Source organism: Aquarana catesbeiana, linkage group LG04 (genome assembly GCF_042186555.1).
Source record: "Aquarana catesbeiana isolate 2022-GZ linkage group LG04, ASM4218655v1, whole genome shotgun sequence".
NCBI classification, from domain to species: domain Eukaryota; kingdom Metazoa; phylum Chordata; class Amphibia; order Anura; family Ranidae; genus Aquarana; species Aquarana catesbeiana.
Window position 1 is genome coordinate 548,980,518 of NC_133327.1, and position 18,907 is coordinate 548,999,424.

Genomic DNA, 18,907 nt, shown 5'->3' on the forward strand with positions numbered 1-18,907 from the left:
GGAAGTTTCAGAAAAAAAATTTCCACAGTCCTTTGCACAGTGCACGGACCCCTTTCCCTGCACGGTGCACGGACCCCTTTCCCTGCACGGTGCACGGACCCCTTTCCCTGCACGGTGCACGGACCCCTTTCCCTGCACGGTGCACGGACCCCTTTCCCTGCACGGTGCACGGACCCCTTTCCCTGCACGGTGCACGGACCCCTTTCCCTGCACGGTGCACGGACCCCTTTCCCTGCACGGTGCACGGACCCCTTTCCCTGCACGGTGCACGGACCCCTTTCCCTGCACAGTGGACGGACCCCTTTCCCTGCACAGTGGACGGACCCCATTCCCTGCACAGTGGACGGACCCCATTCCCTGCACAGTGGACGGACCCCATTCCCTGCACAGTGGACGGACCCCATTCCCTGCACAGTGCATGGACCCCTTTCATTATAAAGCCCCCAGTCTCCTGGAACAGCATTGCCAGCATACTCTACAGTTGAGAAAACATTACTGTCAGTCCCTTCTCATACACCACTTCTCCTGGGGAAATATTTAGTTGACCGCTGAAGCAAAAGTTGAATTGTTCAGGAAAAATACTCAACACTGTGCATGGTGCAAAAAGGGCACAGCTTATCAACATCAAAAGCTCGTCCCAAAGGTGGAGAGAATATAATGATTTAGGCTCCCTTCACTGCCTCAGGGCCTGGACCACTTGCCATCATCGAGGGGAAAATGAATTCCCAAGTTTACTAAAATATCCTACAGGATAAATTGGCTGTACGCCCGCTGAAGCTTGGTAGAAGCTGGGTGATATGCAATTCAAGAGCGGTTGCAGCGCTATATACTCCAAAATAATATAGAATAGATAGATCAAATAAAACTTGTCTATCAAAATTTTCCACATGTCATGTCATAAACAAATGAACCCTTTTCCTCATAATAAACACAAACAATGTTTAACCACTTGCCTACTGGGCACTTACACCCCCTTCCTGCCCAAGCCATTTTTCAGCTTTCAGCGCTGTCGCACTTTGAATGACAATTGCGTGGTCGTGTTACACTGTACCCAAACTGATTTTTTATCATTTTCTTCACACTAATAGAGCCTTTTTTTGGTGGTATTTATTCACTGCTGTTTTTTTTTATTTTTTACAAAAAAAAAAAAATAAAAAAAACTTTTGAAAAGAAATGTTTTTTACTTTTTTCTGTCAGTAAATTTTGTAACTAAGTAATTTTTCGCCTTCACTGATGTGCGCTGATGAGGCGGCACTGATAGGCTGAACTGGTGGGCATTGATGAGGTGGCACTGATAGGCTGAACTGGTGGGCATTGATGAGGTGGCACTGATTAGGAGGCACTAATATGCGGCACTTATGGGCTCTAATAGGTGGCACTGATAGGCGGCACTGATGGGCGACACTGATGGGCATTACTGATGGGCATTGATTGGCAGCATTGATGGGCAGCACTGATTGCCAGCACTGACTGGCATCACTAATGGGCACTGATTGGTGGCACGTGTGGGCAGTGGTGGGCACTGATTGCTGCCACTGGTGGGCACTGATTTCTGGCATTGGTTGGTGGGCACTGATTTGTGACACTATATTGCTATATTGTAATCAGGGCACTGATGATCAGTGCCCTGATTACATTCTTAGATGTTCCCCTGCATGGAGATGTCGCTGATCGGCTCTCCTCGCCACACACTGTCAGTGTGAGGCGAGGAGAGCCGATTACCGGCATCTCCATGTTTACATGTCACAGCCGTTCACATGGTCAAAGAGCCACGGATGTGGCTCTTTACAGAGATCGGGGTCGCGCCGTGTCCTAGCAACACGGCGCAGCTGCGATCGCCGCTGTGCGCCTCCGTTCATCATATGACGGCGTCCCAGAACAAGAGCCGCACCGCCCCGCCGTCATTTGACAGTGGGTGAGCGGGCGGCAAGCAGTTAAAGATCTATGTGCTAGTAATAAACATCCACATGCCACTTTTTTGCTACTTTAAGGAGTAGGTTCACCTTTTTAAGATAAATAATAAATGCACATCATTTTGCAGGTAAGAAAATGTTCATTTATTATTATTTTTTTTTTATTGGGAGCCTGGAAAGCATTGCACCCATGAACAACTGATTTTGGGTGCAATACAGGGCTCTTGCAGGCTCTGTGTGTAAGCTGTTTGGCCGTACATCGTATGGCCAAACAGTTTTACACTAGCAGGAAGCATCAATGAACTGCCACAGTGCTTAAAAGCGCTGTATTAGTTCATCGAGAACTACAAGCCGACAGCCACAAAGGCTGCTGGAACTTGAGTTTTCAATCCACAGATCTCCGTGAATAAGTGACACGGCCAGCAGGGCGGAGCCCCGAGCGGCTGTATTCTTTGCAGTGTGTGACAAAGAGTGGGGGGAGAAGATCGCCTGCCACATCTGGGGGGAGGGGGGTGTTAATTTGTAACACCCTGAATACGGTGTTACAAAAACTCACCAAATTCCATTTAACCTCCGTATCATAGGAAGGCCTTAAAGTGCCTTTTTCTTATGTGTGCTGCTGCTTATTAAGTTCTCCTCTTTCCCCTCTCTTCTCCAGTTTTTCCTCTGTCAGAGACAGCTTCTACCACTTTCCATGCCACCTAGAAACATAAAAGGCAAACCTAAATAATATGATTAGGGCTTGCTTTACTGCCTCGGGGCTTGGACCACTTGTCATCATCGAGGGAAGACTTAATTCTCAAATCTATTAAAATATCTTACACGATAATGTCAGGGTGGCTGTCTGCCAGCTGAAGCTTAGTAGAAGTTGGGTGATGCAGCATAACAATGACCCTAAACTATGAAGTGAATCCACCACAGATTGGCTTCAAAAAAGAAAATGCCCAGACCATAACCCTATAGAGAGGCTGTGGAATGACCTCAAGAGAGCCAGTCACACCAAACATCCTGCAAATGTGAGCTGAAGCCATTTTATAAAGAGGAATGGTCAAAAATTCCTCTTAAGCATTGTGCAGGTCTGATCCAGAGCTACTGAAAGTACTTACTTGAAGTCTTTACTGCCAAAGGATGTTCAACCAACTCCAAGGGTTCACTTTTTCTCCAGCACTGTAAATGTTTAATGGGAGTGTTCATAAAGAAATGAGAAATAAAAATTGTTTGTGTTATCAGTTTATGCACACTGTTTTGTCTATTGTTAAGACTTGGATGATGATCAGATTACATTTTATGGCAAATCACTGCAGAAAACTAGTTAATTCCAGGTGGTTCACATGTTTTTTTCTTGCCACTGTACTGTATATACACAATGAAATCTGTTTCTTGGAGCGCACTATTTTGTTTCACACTGTGCCTTTGGTTAGGTTTCATGGCACATTTTTTGTAATGATTTTCTTAAAATTGAGATTCGATGCTTTATAATATTTTTGGCATTTGGACTTTATCTCTTGACATATTTTAGATAGTGCTGCACTTGTTCTTTTTATTTTATGTTTTTGAGGCATGACACACTTATCCAGTGCCAGCTGGCTGTTCACCTACGCTTATATTTTAGGTGCACATACAGTTTTTTCTTAATGTATAGCAGTAGTGCTGGCTCCAATGATGTTCATGTGATTTAAAATTTCCACAAAATTTACTTAAAATATGACATTTCAATTTAGTGTTTGAAAATAATATTTTTTTAATTCTTAGGTTTCCTCATTGATTTGAAATTAATTGGGAAATCAAGGATAGGGTCTTGAGTACAAATGCATTAGCAAAAATCCAGTTAGAAGTTTACTGACATACATTACCTAAATTACATCTGATATTGTACTATGACAGCACCATAGTAAAAAAAATTCCTCCACTCATAAAATTTAAAACTAGAAGGATATTTTTAGTTCTTTAGCAGTCAATCATAGGAAATTTTATAAATTATGATATCAAGCTCATAGATCTATTTTTAGTTGTGAACTGATATTACTCTCCACTACACAGCATAGTGATACTCCACACTGCAGCCTGTATTTTAGATCCCATTAATAATATACAGGCCAAGGTGGTAGAGAATGCAGTGTTTCACAGAATTTTCCCTCTGTAACCACTTCGGTTCTCACACCTGTTTACCCACTATAGACCAGACCATATTTCACATTTCTGCTATGTGTCTGTTCATTTAGATATACCCAAAACCTATGTATTTTTAAATGATAACAATGTATATATGTGCTTTATAAAAAATGTTTCCAGCAAATAATCTAAAATAGAAACATGGAACAGGAGTGCTTATACAGGTTGAAATGAAAGGGTTAAGTAGTAAAAAAAAGAGCATGTCCTGGTTAATTAAGAGTTAACTCCCTGTGCACACAATAAAAACTTTCCTCTGTCAGTTGCAGCTCTCTCACTCACAAATCTTGACAGGGAATGCGGGAGATAAGATAGCTACTATGTTACTTTGTTGTTTTTTTTTACTTAAAATGTTACATTAAATTCTCACTGAGATTGTCAGAGTAATCATTTCATGAGGAAGACTTCTCACTAGTTCCCAGTCATAGGATTTCACTGGCTGTGCACAGGAGCTGAGTAGATGGAGATAAGAAAATATAAGATAGTGCAAGGCCTACAAGACAGTCCTGTGTATAGAGGAAGGGGTTTTACAGTCGTTTGTAAGACGCCCAAGGTAGGCAACTGGTTAAAGTGCAACTGAATTCATGCAAGTTTTCCCAGGGCACTGGCCATAATGTGCAAGTATATTCATAAATATGGCACGCTTCCCTTAAAAACAAAATTCCTCCAGTGATGTAACGTCTCTGCTCTCGCTCTTCTGCCATTGCCACGGCTGACATCTTATCCTAGTCTTCTTTCCGGTTAGGAATTTTTAGCCATGTTGATTGGCTGGCCTGAGTTGACTTTTGTGCTTGCGCACGAGAGTTAAATTGTCCTGGCACCCACGGCATGATGAGAATATACACTGCTCTGCACATGCACAGATCTTGTTTGCATACGGAGACACTAGGTTAGAGGCTCATATCTTCAGGTGATTGGACATTGGTAAAGCTTTCAAGGACACATCCCTGATTGTCTCCCCTAAAAACCTTACCCCACTACATGAGTCCTCTGTTTTTTCTGAATGTCCTAAGGTGATGGACCTCTTTTCCCTTGTGGAGGAATCCCTCTTAGCTTAAAGTGGTTGTAAACCTCAGACATGAACAGAACAAAACCTATCCTTCTATAGTTTGTACTTGTTTCAATTAAGAACACTAAATGTCCCTTTTGTTTGCTGCTTAGTTCCTCTGCTATCAGCATGAATCACTTCTAATATGTTTTCCTGACACCAAGAGAAAAAAGGGGATGGGAGGGATCTTCAGATGATTGACAGCCTCAGCTCTGTTTCTGTGTGCTGTGTAGAGGGCGGTGTCCTTTCCCTCCAATCAGCTCTCAGAGATTTCCTCACTGAACTCTGCAGAGTGTAACTTCAGCTCTCTGCCCCCTTTTTTCTGAACTCTCAGAAAAGCTTTCTAATTCAGCACTTTGAACAGATGTAGAGAAGAGAGTGCTGCAGATAGACAGGTACAACTTATGTGGGAGGATTTGTTTTATCTCGGTGTATCACCTGAGGCCAGTCACTTCACTGGTATATGTGAGGATTTACAACCACTTTAATTTAATATTTTTTAATTGTTGAATTCTTCAACCATCTCCTTCACTCTCTTCTAATATCAAAATAGAAGCAGTGCATCCGCATCAACGCAACTTCAGGAAAACCATGGCTGCTGTATCCGGATCCTGGATCCCATGTCATTTGGATGGCCTGTTGCTTTGGGCACAGGAACCTGCATGGGCTCTCACCTTGGCACTTGTATTGTGTATGGCTCAGGGTGATATATAAGTGCAAGGCCATAGTCCATCACTACGGAACCCAGACCCCGGAGATCCCTTCCGGGTATGCCCCGTAAAACAGATGAAACCTGGTCTTTATATGAAATCCAGTGTCACAGACAGTTAAGGTAGGGTTTCCCTGTATCTCAAACCATTACTGTAAAACCGGGGCTATGTTTGGAATGTGTTCACTTTATGGTGTAAAACTTTCAAACTTTACACTTAAATTAAACTTAGAGCTGAGTCTCAGGTGGATGACCAGGTGTCAAATCATACCACAGGGCGCAAACTTTACTGCTACTTCCACCTAAAGCCAGTATAAGGAGTCCAGGCGTTCCTTCTTCCCTTTCGCCACAAGGATTTGTTACAGGACGATCTACATTCAGGTTGCTGCACACTCCTGGACATCTGTTACAGTTTCTCCAAGAACTGTGGTTTCAATTTATGGTTTCAACGGGGAACAAAATAGAGTTCAAAACTCTACCTCCTCACCACTTTTTTTCTCAAATCAACCAAATAACGCCCAGTGACAGTCAGCACTTTCTGCAGTTTACAGAGGTAGATGACCATCCAGTTTGTTGCACTGTCCTTCTGTCTGTCCTCTGCTGCCAGAGTATTCACAAAGGCCCTAGCACCACTTATTGCCCCTCTCAGAACTCAGGGCATCCAAGTCACAGGTTATCTGGAAAAGCTTCTCCTGAAGGACTCATTTCCCTTACAGCTGTCTGCAAACCTCCACAGGACAATTCAGATGCTCCAGGCCTTTGGTTGGGCGATCGATTTCCAAAAATCTCTCCAGTCTTCTCTTTGCCTGGAAATGGAAAATAACCATCAATCGCCCTTGGTCTGGAGCTCCATGCAAGATTTTGCCTCATGGGGGAAGGATGATCATGAGAAAAGTGAAGGATGAGCCCAGAACTACACAGGAGGAGCTTGTGAATGATTTCAAGGTAGTTGGGACCACAGTCACCAAACAAACCATTGGTAACACAATAGGCAGCCACGGATTGAAATCCTACAGTGCCCCAAAGTCCCCCTCCTCAAGAAGACACATGTACAGGCCCATCTGAAGTTTGCTAATGAACATCTAAATAATGAAGGACTGGGAGAAAGTGCTGTGATCAGATGAGACCAAAATTTAGCTCTTTGGAAGTAACTTGACTTGCTGTGTTTGGAGGAAGAAAATGCTGATTATTACTCTAAGAACAGCATCCCTAAAGTCAAGCACGGAGGTGGAAACATTATGCTTTGGGTCTTTTTCTGCTAAAAGTACAGCCGACTTTGCCACATTGAGGGTCCAATGGATGGGGCCGTGTATTGTAAAATCTTGGATGAGAACCTTTTTCCCTCAGCCAGAACACTGAAGATGGGTCTTCCAGCATGACAATGACCCAAAACATAGCGCAGAGGCAACAAAGGAGTTGCTCGAGAAGAAGCACATTAGGGTCATGGAGTGGCGTAGCCAGTCTCCAGACCTTGAAGCGGAACTTCAGTCATTTTTTCATCTTTCCATCTATTAAATACTCTGCCCTTGTTGTTTTAACTTTGGATAGTAAAACATTTTTTTCTGCCGGTAAATACTTTATACAGACCACTTCTTGTTTCTTGTCTGATAAAAAGTCTAGGCTTATGACATCATGCACAGCTCTCTCTCTCTCACTCTCTTGAGAGTTTGCCAGGAAGGGAGGGGGGATGAGTCATAAGAGGGCCAATAAGAGCTTCAGAGCTGGAGGTGTGTGTCTGTGTAAATCCAGGAAGTAAACAGGCAACAGCTTCAGCTGCCCACAGTTAAAATGGATGCAGCCAGACTCAATGGAGGGAGATTTCTGAAGCATATTTGGCAAGTTCAGAATGACAGAATATATAAAATAATATGCAAAGTGATTAGAGGGAAGCTTCAGAATGGCAAAGATTTTTTTTATTACAAATTATGTGAGTAGACTGCAGTTCCTCTTGAATCCTATAGAAAATTTATGGAGAGACCTGAAACTTCGGGTTGCCAAGCAACATCCAAGAAACCTTAAGGATTTGGAGAAGATCTGTAAAGAAAAGTGGACCAAAATCCCTCCTGAGATGTGTGCAAACCTGGTAACCAACTACAAGAAACGTCTTACCTTTGTGCTTGCCAACAAGGGTTTCTCCACCAAGTACTAAGTCATGTTTAGCTTGGGGATCAAATACTTAATTTACTCACTGAACTGCAACTCAATTTATGACACTTCTGTCATGTGTTTTTTCTGGATTTTTGGTTGATATTCTGTCTCTTAACTCTTCATTTCTTTGTAAGTGGGCAAACTTACAAAATCAGCAGGTGACCAAATAATTAGTTTCCCCACTGTATGTGATAAAACATGATAATAAATCTTGTATAAACAGTTCTCATAAATAAGATCCACCACAATCTTCCTCCTTGTGTTTGAGACCAAAATCCTGGGGCTGCAAATCACTTAGAGTACAGGGAAACACACCACAGCACCTGTTTTCAAGATGGATTCTCACCTTCAGAATCGACCATACCAGGTCATGCCATGCATTCCCCGCTTAGGGGGTCACATACAGGTCTATCACTTCAGCTTTACCTTTTACAATCACCAATGCGGTACTGTCCCTTTAAAGCTTGTAATTCCTAGATCTTGCGTTGCGCTGTAGGTACTCAAGATTAGAAGCACCCACCATAGTGTAGTAAACGTGAGCACTTATTTTTATTATATCATAAATATATGCACTCTACTAATTCACTAATAGGAAAACAGCTGATATTTATATGTGAACTTTGAAGATGAATATCTTCACAATGCTTATATGTACATGTACATCACTCTAAGACAGTTTCTCTTACCCTGCTGCTCCAAAAAGCCATGGAGGGTGCAAGCCCTGTATGCAAACAGATACTTAGAAGAAAATAAGCTGGACGGCCGCACTCCTTTGCAATTTCTTTATTCAAGCGCTGGATACAAAGGTGAACTACAGGTATCAGCTTACATGTTTCACACCAAGGTCGGGTGCTCACTCATAGCTCCACAATGCTTATAACTATAAAGGTGAATGGTTTAATTTGAAGTGCTTTTGCTGCCTGTTAGGAATATTTAAATACTTTACTGTGGGTGGGCTAACAGGGGGCATTGTATCGTGGCTGTGAATGGGAAAAAAAAAATACTATCTCTTTAAAATTTATGTCCACTTCATACAAATACAATCAGTGTCTATTGGTAAATGGTAGTGAACTGTTTTTAAATTCTGTTTGCAGGATCAGCCAAGATTTGGCTCTCATTGCTCGGGAAATTAATGATGTTGCTGGGGAAATAGATTCAGTGACTTCATCTGGCACAGCACCTAGTACCACAGTAAGCACTGCAGCCACCACTCCTGGTTCTGCAATAGACACTCGGGAAGAGGTAGGGAGTCTACATGAAGATGTACAGGTTCTTCTATTTCATTATTCTTTTTCTGTTTAATCCATTTTAAAGATTTAATTTGATCATGCTTTTACTAATTTCAGTTTCTCACCTTTCATACTATAAAATAATAAAGTGATCGAACTTGAGTTTTACAAAAAAAAAGTGCTTGCTGTTATTGTTTGTTAACTAGCAAACTAGTGCATTGCTTACCTGGCCAGCTACTATGGCTAAATAATAGAAGAGTGTGATAGGATTGTGCTTGCGTTTATTGGCTCTGCTTCTAACAATTACATTCTAAACGACCCTAAAAAACATTGCCACTATATCACCAAGCCATACCTTATGTTAGGTTAATTTAGGCTTCATGTACACTACAGCTCCTAAACTTGAGTTTAGGCGCTTTTGGTGTTTTTTTGCCAAAGCTCCTAAACTCAACTCCATAAAAGCCAATGTGTCCATGTACACACAGGCTTTTAGGATCTGCTGAGGTTAGGAGAGGTTCAACCTTCCTCCTGAACGTGGAAGAATCGCATTCAGGATAGGAATGGTTTGACCGCCAGCTGCAAATCGCATTTTGCATTTTCCCGCAGCCAGCGGTCAAAGTAGGCTTGGTGTACACGAAGCCCAAAATGGAAACCTGAAAGTCATTGTTAAGGAACCTCAAAGATTTTTTAGATGTAATCATTTGTTAAATCAGTTGATAATCTATTAGCATAACAGGTCCCACATCATTTTTATGTGAATGCTCACATGTAGAATATGACATTTTAAATAATAATCTATTTTTCTTTATAGCAATTTAGGGCATTTCAGCACTTATGTCTTTTGGGTTGGTGATGAGAACCCTTTAAGCAAACCTTGAGCCAAAATGCAAGGTCCACTTATTATATAGTAACCCTCCCTTTAAAAAAAAAAATCAAAAAAGGTTGGTTTCTTATTAAAGCATATTTAAACCCAATTACAAAAAGTTTGTTTATTGCAGATTCAGGCCTTGGATGTGCTTACTGTGTTCTAATTTTTTTGGCTAAGAACATTTTAAGCATATGCAAAAAATACCTGTTGATTTGCAGTGCATTGTTACTTTGTGTAAGATGAACAGAAAGCACGAACATCCTTATTTTTTTTGTGTAGATCAGCTTTTCTCAACTGTTTCAACACCGAGGAACCCTTGAAATAGCTTTTCGGTCTCAGGGAACCCCTGCTAAAAATTACTTTATGTACAACTCATATATTGTTGTGATGGTCAGTGGGAAGAATGCTCTTACATTTGTGGTCATTTGGCAAGAATTGGCCCCTTACAGATACAGTAGCTAACAGTTCAGTGGCGTCAGTGGGAACTTATCTGAGAGGCAGACATTGCTGATTGCTCAAGGAATACCTAGTGACCTCTGGAGGAACCCTGGTTGAGAAACCCTAGTTTAGACCACTAGTTCCATCAATTCACTATGAGATGGAAATGAACAAAAGTAGACAAGTTTGAAGTCCAGTCTTTGTGACAACTATGGCTCCCTCTATAGATACAGTGGAGAAATTAGAGTAGAGATGAAAGAAAGTTTGTTATTTGCAGATTACCAAGTGAAAATAAAGGATAAAAGACTTCAAAAAAGAAAACTAATGGAAAGCTGCAATATATACAATTTTTGTTTTCTGGGTTTGGATACATGTATAAATATACTTCACTTATAACTAGCTTCTGCCCATGGTACATAGGCAAGGGCAATGTCATGGGCTTATCTGCAAAATCCTGGGAACACTAAGGATTCCAAATCTGACAAGATGTTCTTGCACTGTGCTTGAGTGTGTTCTTGCAGGATATAGGCTCTTGCAGGATTTAGTGTTCCTAGGATCTCGTTGGAAGGACCCTGATGTCACCCTCTGCAGTGCTGAAGGTGGGAGAGGTGTTTTTATTGTAGTGTGGAATGTGGCATTTTTATTTGGGGGCATGGTTATTTAAATTGGAATACATTTTTAAATGGGGAAAAAAATGCAAGGTCCACTTATTAAACTATATATATATATATATATATATATATATATATATATATATATATATATATATATATATATATATAAATAAATATATTTAGGGTGTAACTTTTGTTGGATTATAAAGACATTTTTATACTGAGACTGCAATAAGGAGGACTTTAGTGGGCTTCTGCATGTACTTTCTCTACCCCATCACAGAATGGTAGGAGAAATCTCCCCAATGTGGGTAAAAAGATCAACATTAAAGTAACCCTGTCCTGGCCTTAAATATCTTCGAAGCAACCCTGTCATATAATCAAAACTTTCAATAATTTGTGTAACTGTAAGGGAGAAAGAGAATACTTACCTCTCCTTATGTCCATGCACTGAACAGAAAACCACAGCTGAGGTGTCTTTAAAGCCGACACTGTATTTGGTTATAACAATGATTGTTATGCTCCATGCACATTGGCTTAAAAATTGCTGCTTCTACAGGAGTTTTGTGTTCTGCCTGTAGAAGCAGCTCAATGTTATCCTATGTGTCCATACACATTAGGACGTCTACAGGCCTATTTTGAGCTCAACGTTTAGAAGCAGGAAAAAAATCCTTCTGGCTTGCGTTTCTGATTGGAGCTTTCTGGCAGAAAAAACGCAAAACTCTCCTAAACTCGTCTACACTGTGTAAAAAAAAAAAAAACATCTATATGAGTATTTTGTTTCTGCCAAGGGAACTGGCATTTTTTTAAGCCCAGTGTGTATGGAGCCTTACTGTATTATAATGATAACTGTATACGCTGACATTTCTTCTAATGTACTAATTTGAAGCTGAATTCCAGGCTTTTAAGAAAATATGGTACAGATCGCATGCATCAGGCAGTAATAGAACATGTGTAAAAACAATCATTTAAAGTGCAGTTCAGTGACTGAATAACTTTCACAAAGTTTAACATTAATGCAAACACTTTAAAATTGCAAGGTAAAAATTGTGCATGCATGCACAATTTACTTTTACTATATCCATATTTTTTTATATCCATATGCCATTTTGCATAGTCTATTCCATTTACTTCCTTAGCAGTAGTGGGAGGTGATGAAGACTGTGCTATCATCCAAGGGAAGTGATGTACTCATTCCCTCACAGGACGTTTCCTGTTGGAATTATTTTCATTCTTTTCTAGGAACTGAGGGTGTAATAGATCAGTTCTATCATCACTCAAGTCTCTATTGCTCTTTAATCGGCCATATTTTACTTAAAGTGGAACTACACTTCATCTGATAGGAGTGAGGTAACAGTGATTGTATCACAGTAAAGTGGATCGGTACAATAATTATTTAGTTGTGAATATAAAGTGATAAGTGCTGAATTGTGCAAAAAAGGGTTATAAACAATATGCAAATAATGAGAACCCGGTCACTATACCATATAGGTGAAAACACAAAAAACACACAAAAAACAAAGGTGACATGTGCTTATAGGTCCCATATAAATTAGTCTATTGGATTAGGGATCTAAAGTGACAAGTGCAGAGATATATTAATTATATGTCTTGATATGAGAAACAATGTGTGCAATAAAAAAAAAAAAATGAAAAGTATTACAATTCATCAACTCACTGTGTATTAAGTAAAAACGTATATAATGTATAGACACACGATCAGAATTTTCATAAAGATGACGTAATGTTTCTTCCGATATGTTTGAATGTCTCTTTTATAGTGGAATATAGGTAAAGAGGTGCAGTGATTGATGACAATAATCCCCCTTATGTAGTTGCACTCACCGGAGCGCCCTACCCCTGCAGGGGTACGAGCGTAAGATGTTAATCCCCAGGTGCCAATATCATTCCAGCTCCTAGTAGCCCAATCCAGGGTCGTCCACCCGTAGAGGAGGGGGGAAAGAAACTCCACTGTCCCCTATTTCAATGGAGATCCCGGCCAGACATCCACATGCCGTTTACAATAGTGGCGAGTGGCAGAGATGACCCTTTACATTGATATTCAGGGAATGGAAAGACTTGTTACACAGCTCGAGGAACCCTTCCAATCTCTGGAGGAACCTCAGGTTTCAACAAAAACCTGCAAAGAGATTTCTGCTAGACAGGACTGCACTGTGAATCAGAGCTGTGTATATCCCATGACTGGATGCACAGAAATACAAATCTTTTTGCAGGTTTTTGTTGAATCCTGAGGTTCCTCCAGAGATTGAGTCTTTCCATTCCCTGAACAGGTAGGACCTATAGGGGAGATTTACTAAAATTGGAGCTCACAATCTAGTGCAGCTCTGCATAGTAACCAATCAGCTTCTAGGTTTTATTGTCAACGCTTAATTCAACAAGCTGAAGTTAGAAGCTGATTGGCTGCCATGCACAGCTGCACCAGATTCTGTGCGCACCAGATTTAGTAAATCTCTCCCATAGTTTTGCCGTTATGCATGCATACACTAGTTTTATCTCACAAGTTCAAAGTGTTTGCATTAAAAAAAAATTTAAAAAATCACCGCAATTCTGCTTTATTGATCGGGACATCCAGAATACACAGTGCTAGGCTCACCCACCAGTAGTATTGGACCTGTTACCAGACTGTGTTACTTTACAAGCATCCAGTGAGAGGATCCTGGAACAGATTGAAAATCCAGATCCTTCTGCTGATAGAACAAATGTGTTTTTATTACTTTTATAGAGGCGAATACAGCAGTTAAACCCACATCTTAATCATTACTTGCACTGCTGATTGTTGAATTTCTCAATTTTCATTTTTGCCTGGACTTTAGCTTTAATGTAATGAATAACATTTTTTTTTGTTTGTAGCCAATCCACTGTGTTTTTAATGCTTGTTTAATTGTGTTTGAAATCTAAACATTACACTTCAAAATCAAGTATATGCTATTAATGTTTGATATTAACACTGACATATAACATTACCTCCATTTTAGCATCACGTTGGATTTCACACTCTTGTCCACTGGAGCACAAATCCAGTCCCTTAGGGTAGAATCGCCACACATTTTCATGATTTCTAGTGATATAGTGATTTATAACATGCAGTAAATGAGCTTTGAAACAAGCCATTCCCGACCTCTCTAGCTGCTTAAAATGTGAAGTAATGAATTCATAATCCCCTTACTACCACCGTACTGTTAAAAAAAAAAAACAGGTAGGTGCTGTATTGTAAAAAAAACATACAAAAAAAAAAGTTCTGCACACTGATGCCCTCACCAGTGTAATACCAGCTTTAATATAATACATACAGGACTCCCAACATATAGTCTAGCCCGGGAGTCAGCAATCTGTAGATCGCGGACAGGTGACTGGTAGATCGCGGTCTGGGCTTGCTGACCCGCCATTCCAGAGCATCAAACAGAGTGCAATGCAGAGGAACTACTTGTAAAGTTGGAGCTGTAGTAAGGAGCACGAGCCACTTAAGCCGATGCCTCCTCTGTAGTGCTGACTCCTGTCCCATGCGGAGTGATACCAACTGCACTCCACCTCTTATCGCCGCTAGCGGTCTCCAGAGTGGTGCCAGCAGCAGGAAGAAGAGATCTTTAGGTCAGTGTGAAGCAATACATATTAATATGAGGCTGCTTTCACACAGATGTACTTCCACTTACCCATGTCGCTGGTGCAGTGCAGTGTACCTGCAGCTTTCCTGCTGGTTTGCTGCTCTTAGCCATAGACTTCTATTATATCCTGCTGTTTTACCACCCCCAACTTTATGTGTGAATGAGCCCTTAGGGTGCCGCTGCCAAATGCAACTATGGGCTCATTCACAAGTGCAGCAGGCACTGCTGCTCCTCTGAAAAGCAATCCGAGTGTGTGTTGACTGATTGAAAACCATGATTGCCATGCAATACACGCGCTTGCAACACGGTAATGCGGCAATTAGAGGTTTAAATTGGGTCTGATGAGGCAACACTGTGCCCGGTGATCCTTGACTTCTCCCATGTTGTTCAAGTAGATCTCCACCTCTTTTAGGTTGCCTACCCCTGGTCTAGCCTGTCCACCCCCAATGGGTTTCACCCTACTAAGGGCCTAATCACGGAGTGCTGCAGAAAACACACATGGGGCTGCCAGTGGGCCCGTTGAATTCCTGTGATCGAGTTGTCTTTTGGATAGCACAGAGTTGCTTTGTGACTTGTGACCACTGTCATGGCCACTTTCACACATCTGCTGATTACTGAAGCAAATTGCTCTGCCAGGCTTTACCAGTAAAGTAAATCTTTATTATTATTATTATTATTATTATAAATGAATAAGCTTATTCCAGACAGTGGGAACCATAGACGTCAGATCATAGCTTTACTTACTGTTTCCCTATAGAATACATTGTGTTCTAAATTTGTGAGGAAAGACCATTTCATATGCATTATAATAGAAGTTTTGGAGTTTTTCCTTTTATATAGTAAAAAAATATAAAAAAAAACTGAGTTATATGTCACCAAAAATTCACCCTTGCAGTGGGGACACCCCCCACTACAAGGATTATGCCTAGGGGTTGTTCCCCTTATTCACCTGCAAGGGATCTGGATACCTGGCCTTCCTTCACCTATTTCTAGCATGTTTAAAAAAATTAGCATTCTAGAAGAGATTCATAAGGTCTTTTTCACTGTTGTTGCATATATTTGGATGTATCCCATGAAAACGGACAATTCTTTCCGATTCTTTCCTAAGTGACTGGTTTACATCTGTGTGCAGCCGTTTAGTGTGTTTTTCAAAGCTACATTGCCTCATTCACACCTACGTGCATGCATTATCGTGTGCACTGTAACACACAAATAACAGTGTGAATGATTTATTAGAAAGCATCAGTTCATTTTTTTACCTTTCCCTTATGGACAGCTAGTGGACCGTGTATTTGATGAAAGCCTTAACTTCCGAAAGATTCCTCCATCAAATTCATCCAGATCAGAAGCAAGCTTGCGAGCAAGTGAAGCCAAAGCCCAGCCTAAAGAAATTTCGGAACCTCCACTTATCACTAGAAGAAAAACATGGAGTAGAGATGAAGTAAGTTCAAATATCAAAAAATCCCAATGACCTTCCAATTTGAACTTATTTTAGTAGCAAAATTTGCAGCGTCTTTTACTTTTACAATTTTTCTTTTCAGTTAGCAGATGAATCTTGCATGTTCAGGCAGGTGCTAAATGTATAGTATGTGTTTAGCAATTTTAGATAGCAGTCAGATGTTTAGTAAAAATTTGGTCACAGGAAGGGCTTTTCTCTGCCTCATGTTAAAGCTGATCTCCAGGTTTCCTGTCACTTTAAATCGTTTCAAGCTGGTCCAAACCAACTATTTCCTTCATTAATACTTAAACGAAATGATAGAGCCGGCAACTCCAAATTCCATTTGAGTTACTTTATTTGTTACATGATAGTGAGTATAAAACAGGGGCTTGGGATATCTTTTTTTTTTTTAAATCTTCATTATTTATTAAAGCTTTCAAACATTACAGCTGATCTTCAAGACAAATTGCATCACCTGCAGATTATACACATTACTACTTTACAATACCTCTCTCTACTTACAGATAATCTCCAGAATACCAATTTAACATTCCTAACAGAACAAACAAATGAACAAATCAAACAACAGACAGACAATACACAAAAAGGGGAGAAAAAAAAAGAAACCCCCACTCCTCCCCTCTCCTCCGCCCCTCCCCACCATCACTATCGGTCCTCCCCTAAACTATAAGGCATCCTGTCCATCCCGTTTCTGCCCAGGAGTTATAACTTAGATCATTACTATGATATTCTAGGGGGGCCAAAGAGAAAAAGGCCAATCCTGGAGCTGTTACCCAGGGTCCCCATAACTTGACTAGTATATTCTGCCCCTGTTCTTTTACACTTGTTGTTCCATTAATATAGTCGCATTTACCTGAGAACGCCATTCCTCGAATACTGGTCTATTAGGAGACATTCATTTTCTAGCAATTATCTTACGAGCTATGAATAGTGATCTGCCAATTGGTATTAACTTGTCCCATGGATATAGCTCTTCATGAACATAGCCCAGTAGACAAGTCTTTGGTTCCATTTCTATATTGGTATTGTAAGCTCCATTAATTGTGGACACCAGCTCTCACCAATATCTGACCAGCATGGGGCAGTTCCACAACATATGGATCAAATCAGCCGGGGCCTGCTTACACCTCGGACAATCCGGGGTTTCCCTCCACCTCCACTTATATAATTTTTCCGGCGTCCTTTTTATAATAAACAATTGAGATAAGCATTGTGTATCTGATATGGATACCAATGGGGCCCTCTTCAGAATATTTTGCCATTCATCCTCTGTTATACCCCCCAGGTCTGTCTCCCAACCCTTTCTACCTGGAGTATTCTTAAAATCCTGATACTTCATCATAAGTTGGTTATAAGCTAATGTAATTAGACCTTTCTTTTTCTCCTTAGCCCCCGCCAATAAAGACATCAATGGCATAGATCTTGTATTCATCCCGACACCCTTAAACTGCGAGTTAGCTGCATGATGCAGTTGCAAATATTTATAAAAGTTATTATGATGTAGTTGGTACGACTCCTGTAGCTCCTGAAATGAACGCATAACATTTTGAACATAAAGCTGCAAAATATATTGTATTCCTTTAGAACGCCAGTACTCAAGCCCTTCCAGTTTACATAACTCTTCATAATACCTGTTCCCCCAAATTGGTGAAAATTCTGACACCCCTACATATTCCATTATACGTCTCATTTCTTGCCATATTTTATTCATAAGGACCAATGTTGGTCTAGACTGAATACTCGCAAATGATCCCGATTCTAACTGGGCTATGAGATTATAATACGAGCAGTGACTCAAAAGCACAGCTTGTATGGGGTCTCTCCAATCTATTGTCCCCCATCCAGCAAAGTGCTGCAATTGAGAGGCGATAAAATACATTCTGGGCTGTGGTACCGCTAGGGCCCCCCTCCTCCTTAGTACGCTGAAGGATAGACAGTTTGATCCTAGGGCTTTTTCCTTTCCACAATAACTTTTGGAACCAGAAGTCTATTTATTTAAACCATTTTAAAGGAATCCATATGGGTGAGTTGTGTAACACATACAACAGTTGGGGAGCCCAAATCATCTTTATAAGGTTTGCTCGACCCACCACTGATAAAGGCAACTTAGACCAGGCCAAACTCTTTTGTTTAAATTTCTCCAAAATAGGGTTCAAATTATGTTGTGGGTAGTCCTTCACCCTTAGGGATATCCATATTCCTAGATATTTAAAGGATGACACAACTTTTATTTGCTGAACCTCACTTGATATACTTAAATTAGGATCGTCTATAGGAAATAAAACTGATTTGTCCCAGTTAATGATAAATCCTGAAAATAAGCCAACATTTTTTATACAGGTCATTACAGAGATCAAGGAATTATCCGTATCTCCCCAAAACAACAAAGCATTATCCACATAAAGTTATATTTTTTTCAGTTTGTGCACCTCTATTAAATCCACAGATATCCTCAGACTGCCGGATCGCTTCTGCTAACGGTCTTACAGCTAATGCAAATAACAAAGGGCTTGGGATATCTTGGTTTGTCGATCCATATTGCCCCCCAATACTGCAATCTCAGTGTAAAACGTCTGTAGAAAAGTACTCACTCATGTAGCAAACCATATCTGATGTGGGAAAAAAACCAGTATGTGCCAAGCCCCTGTTTTATACTCACTATCATGTAACAAAGTAACTCGCATGGACT

At 40.6% G+C, this 18,907-nt stretch overlaps 1 protein-coding gene across 6 annotated transcripts in view; it reads left to right on the plus strand.

Annotated features, from left to right (window-relative positions):
- Window positions 1-18,907, plus strand: part of CEP170 (centrosomal protein 170) — a 141,317-nt gene that overhangs the window by 105,284 nt on the left and 17,126 nt on the right. For 3 of the 6 annotated variants that reach the window (XM_073627941.1, XM_073627943.1, XM_073627942.1), the window contains exons 13-14: window positions 9,082-9,256; window positions 16,036-16,200. In XM_073627941.1, the coding sequence (XP_073484042.1) occupies window positions 9,082-9,256; window positions 16,036-16,200 (340 nt within the window). The remainder of the gene's footprint in view (window positions 1-9,081; window positions 9,257-16,035; window positions 16,201-18,907) is intronic. The other 3 variants (XM_073627944.1, XM_073627945.1, XM_073627946.1) reach the window with 1 other exon arrangement.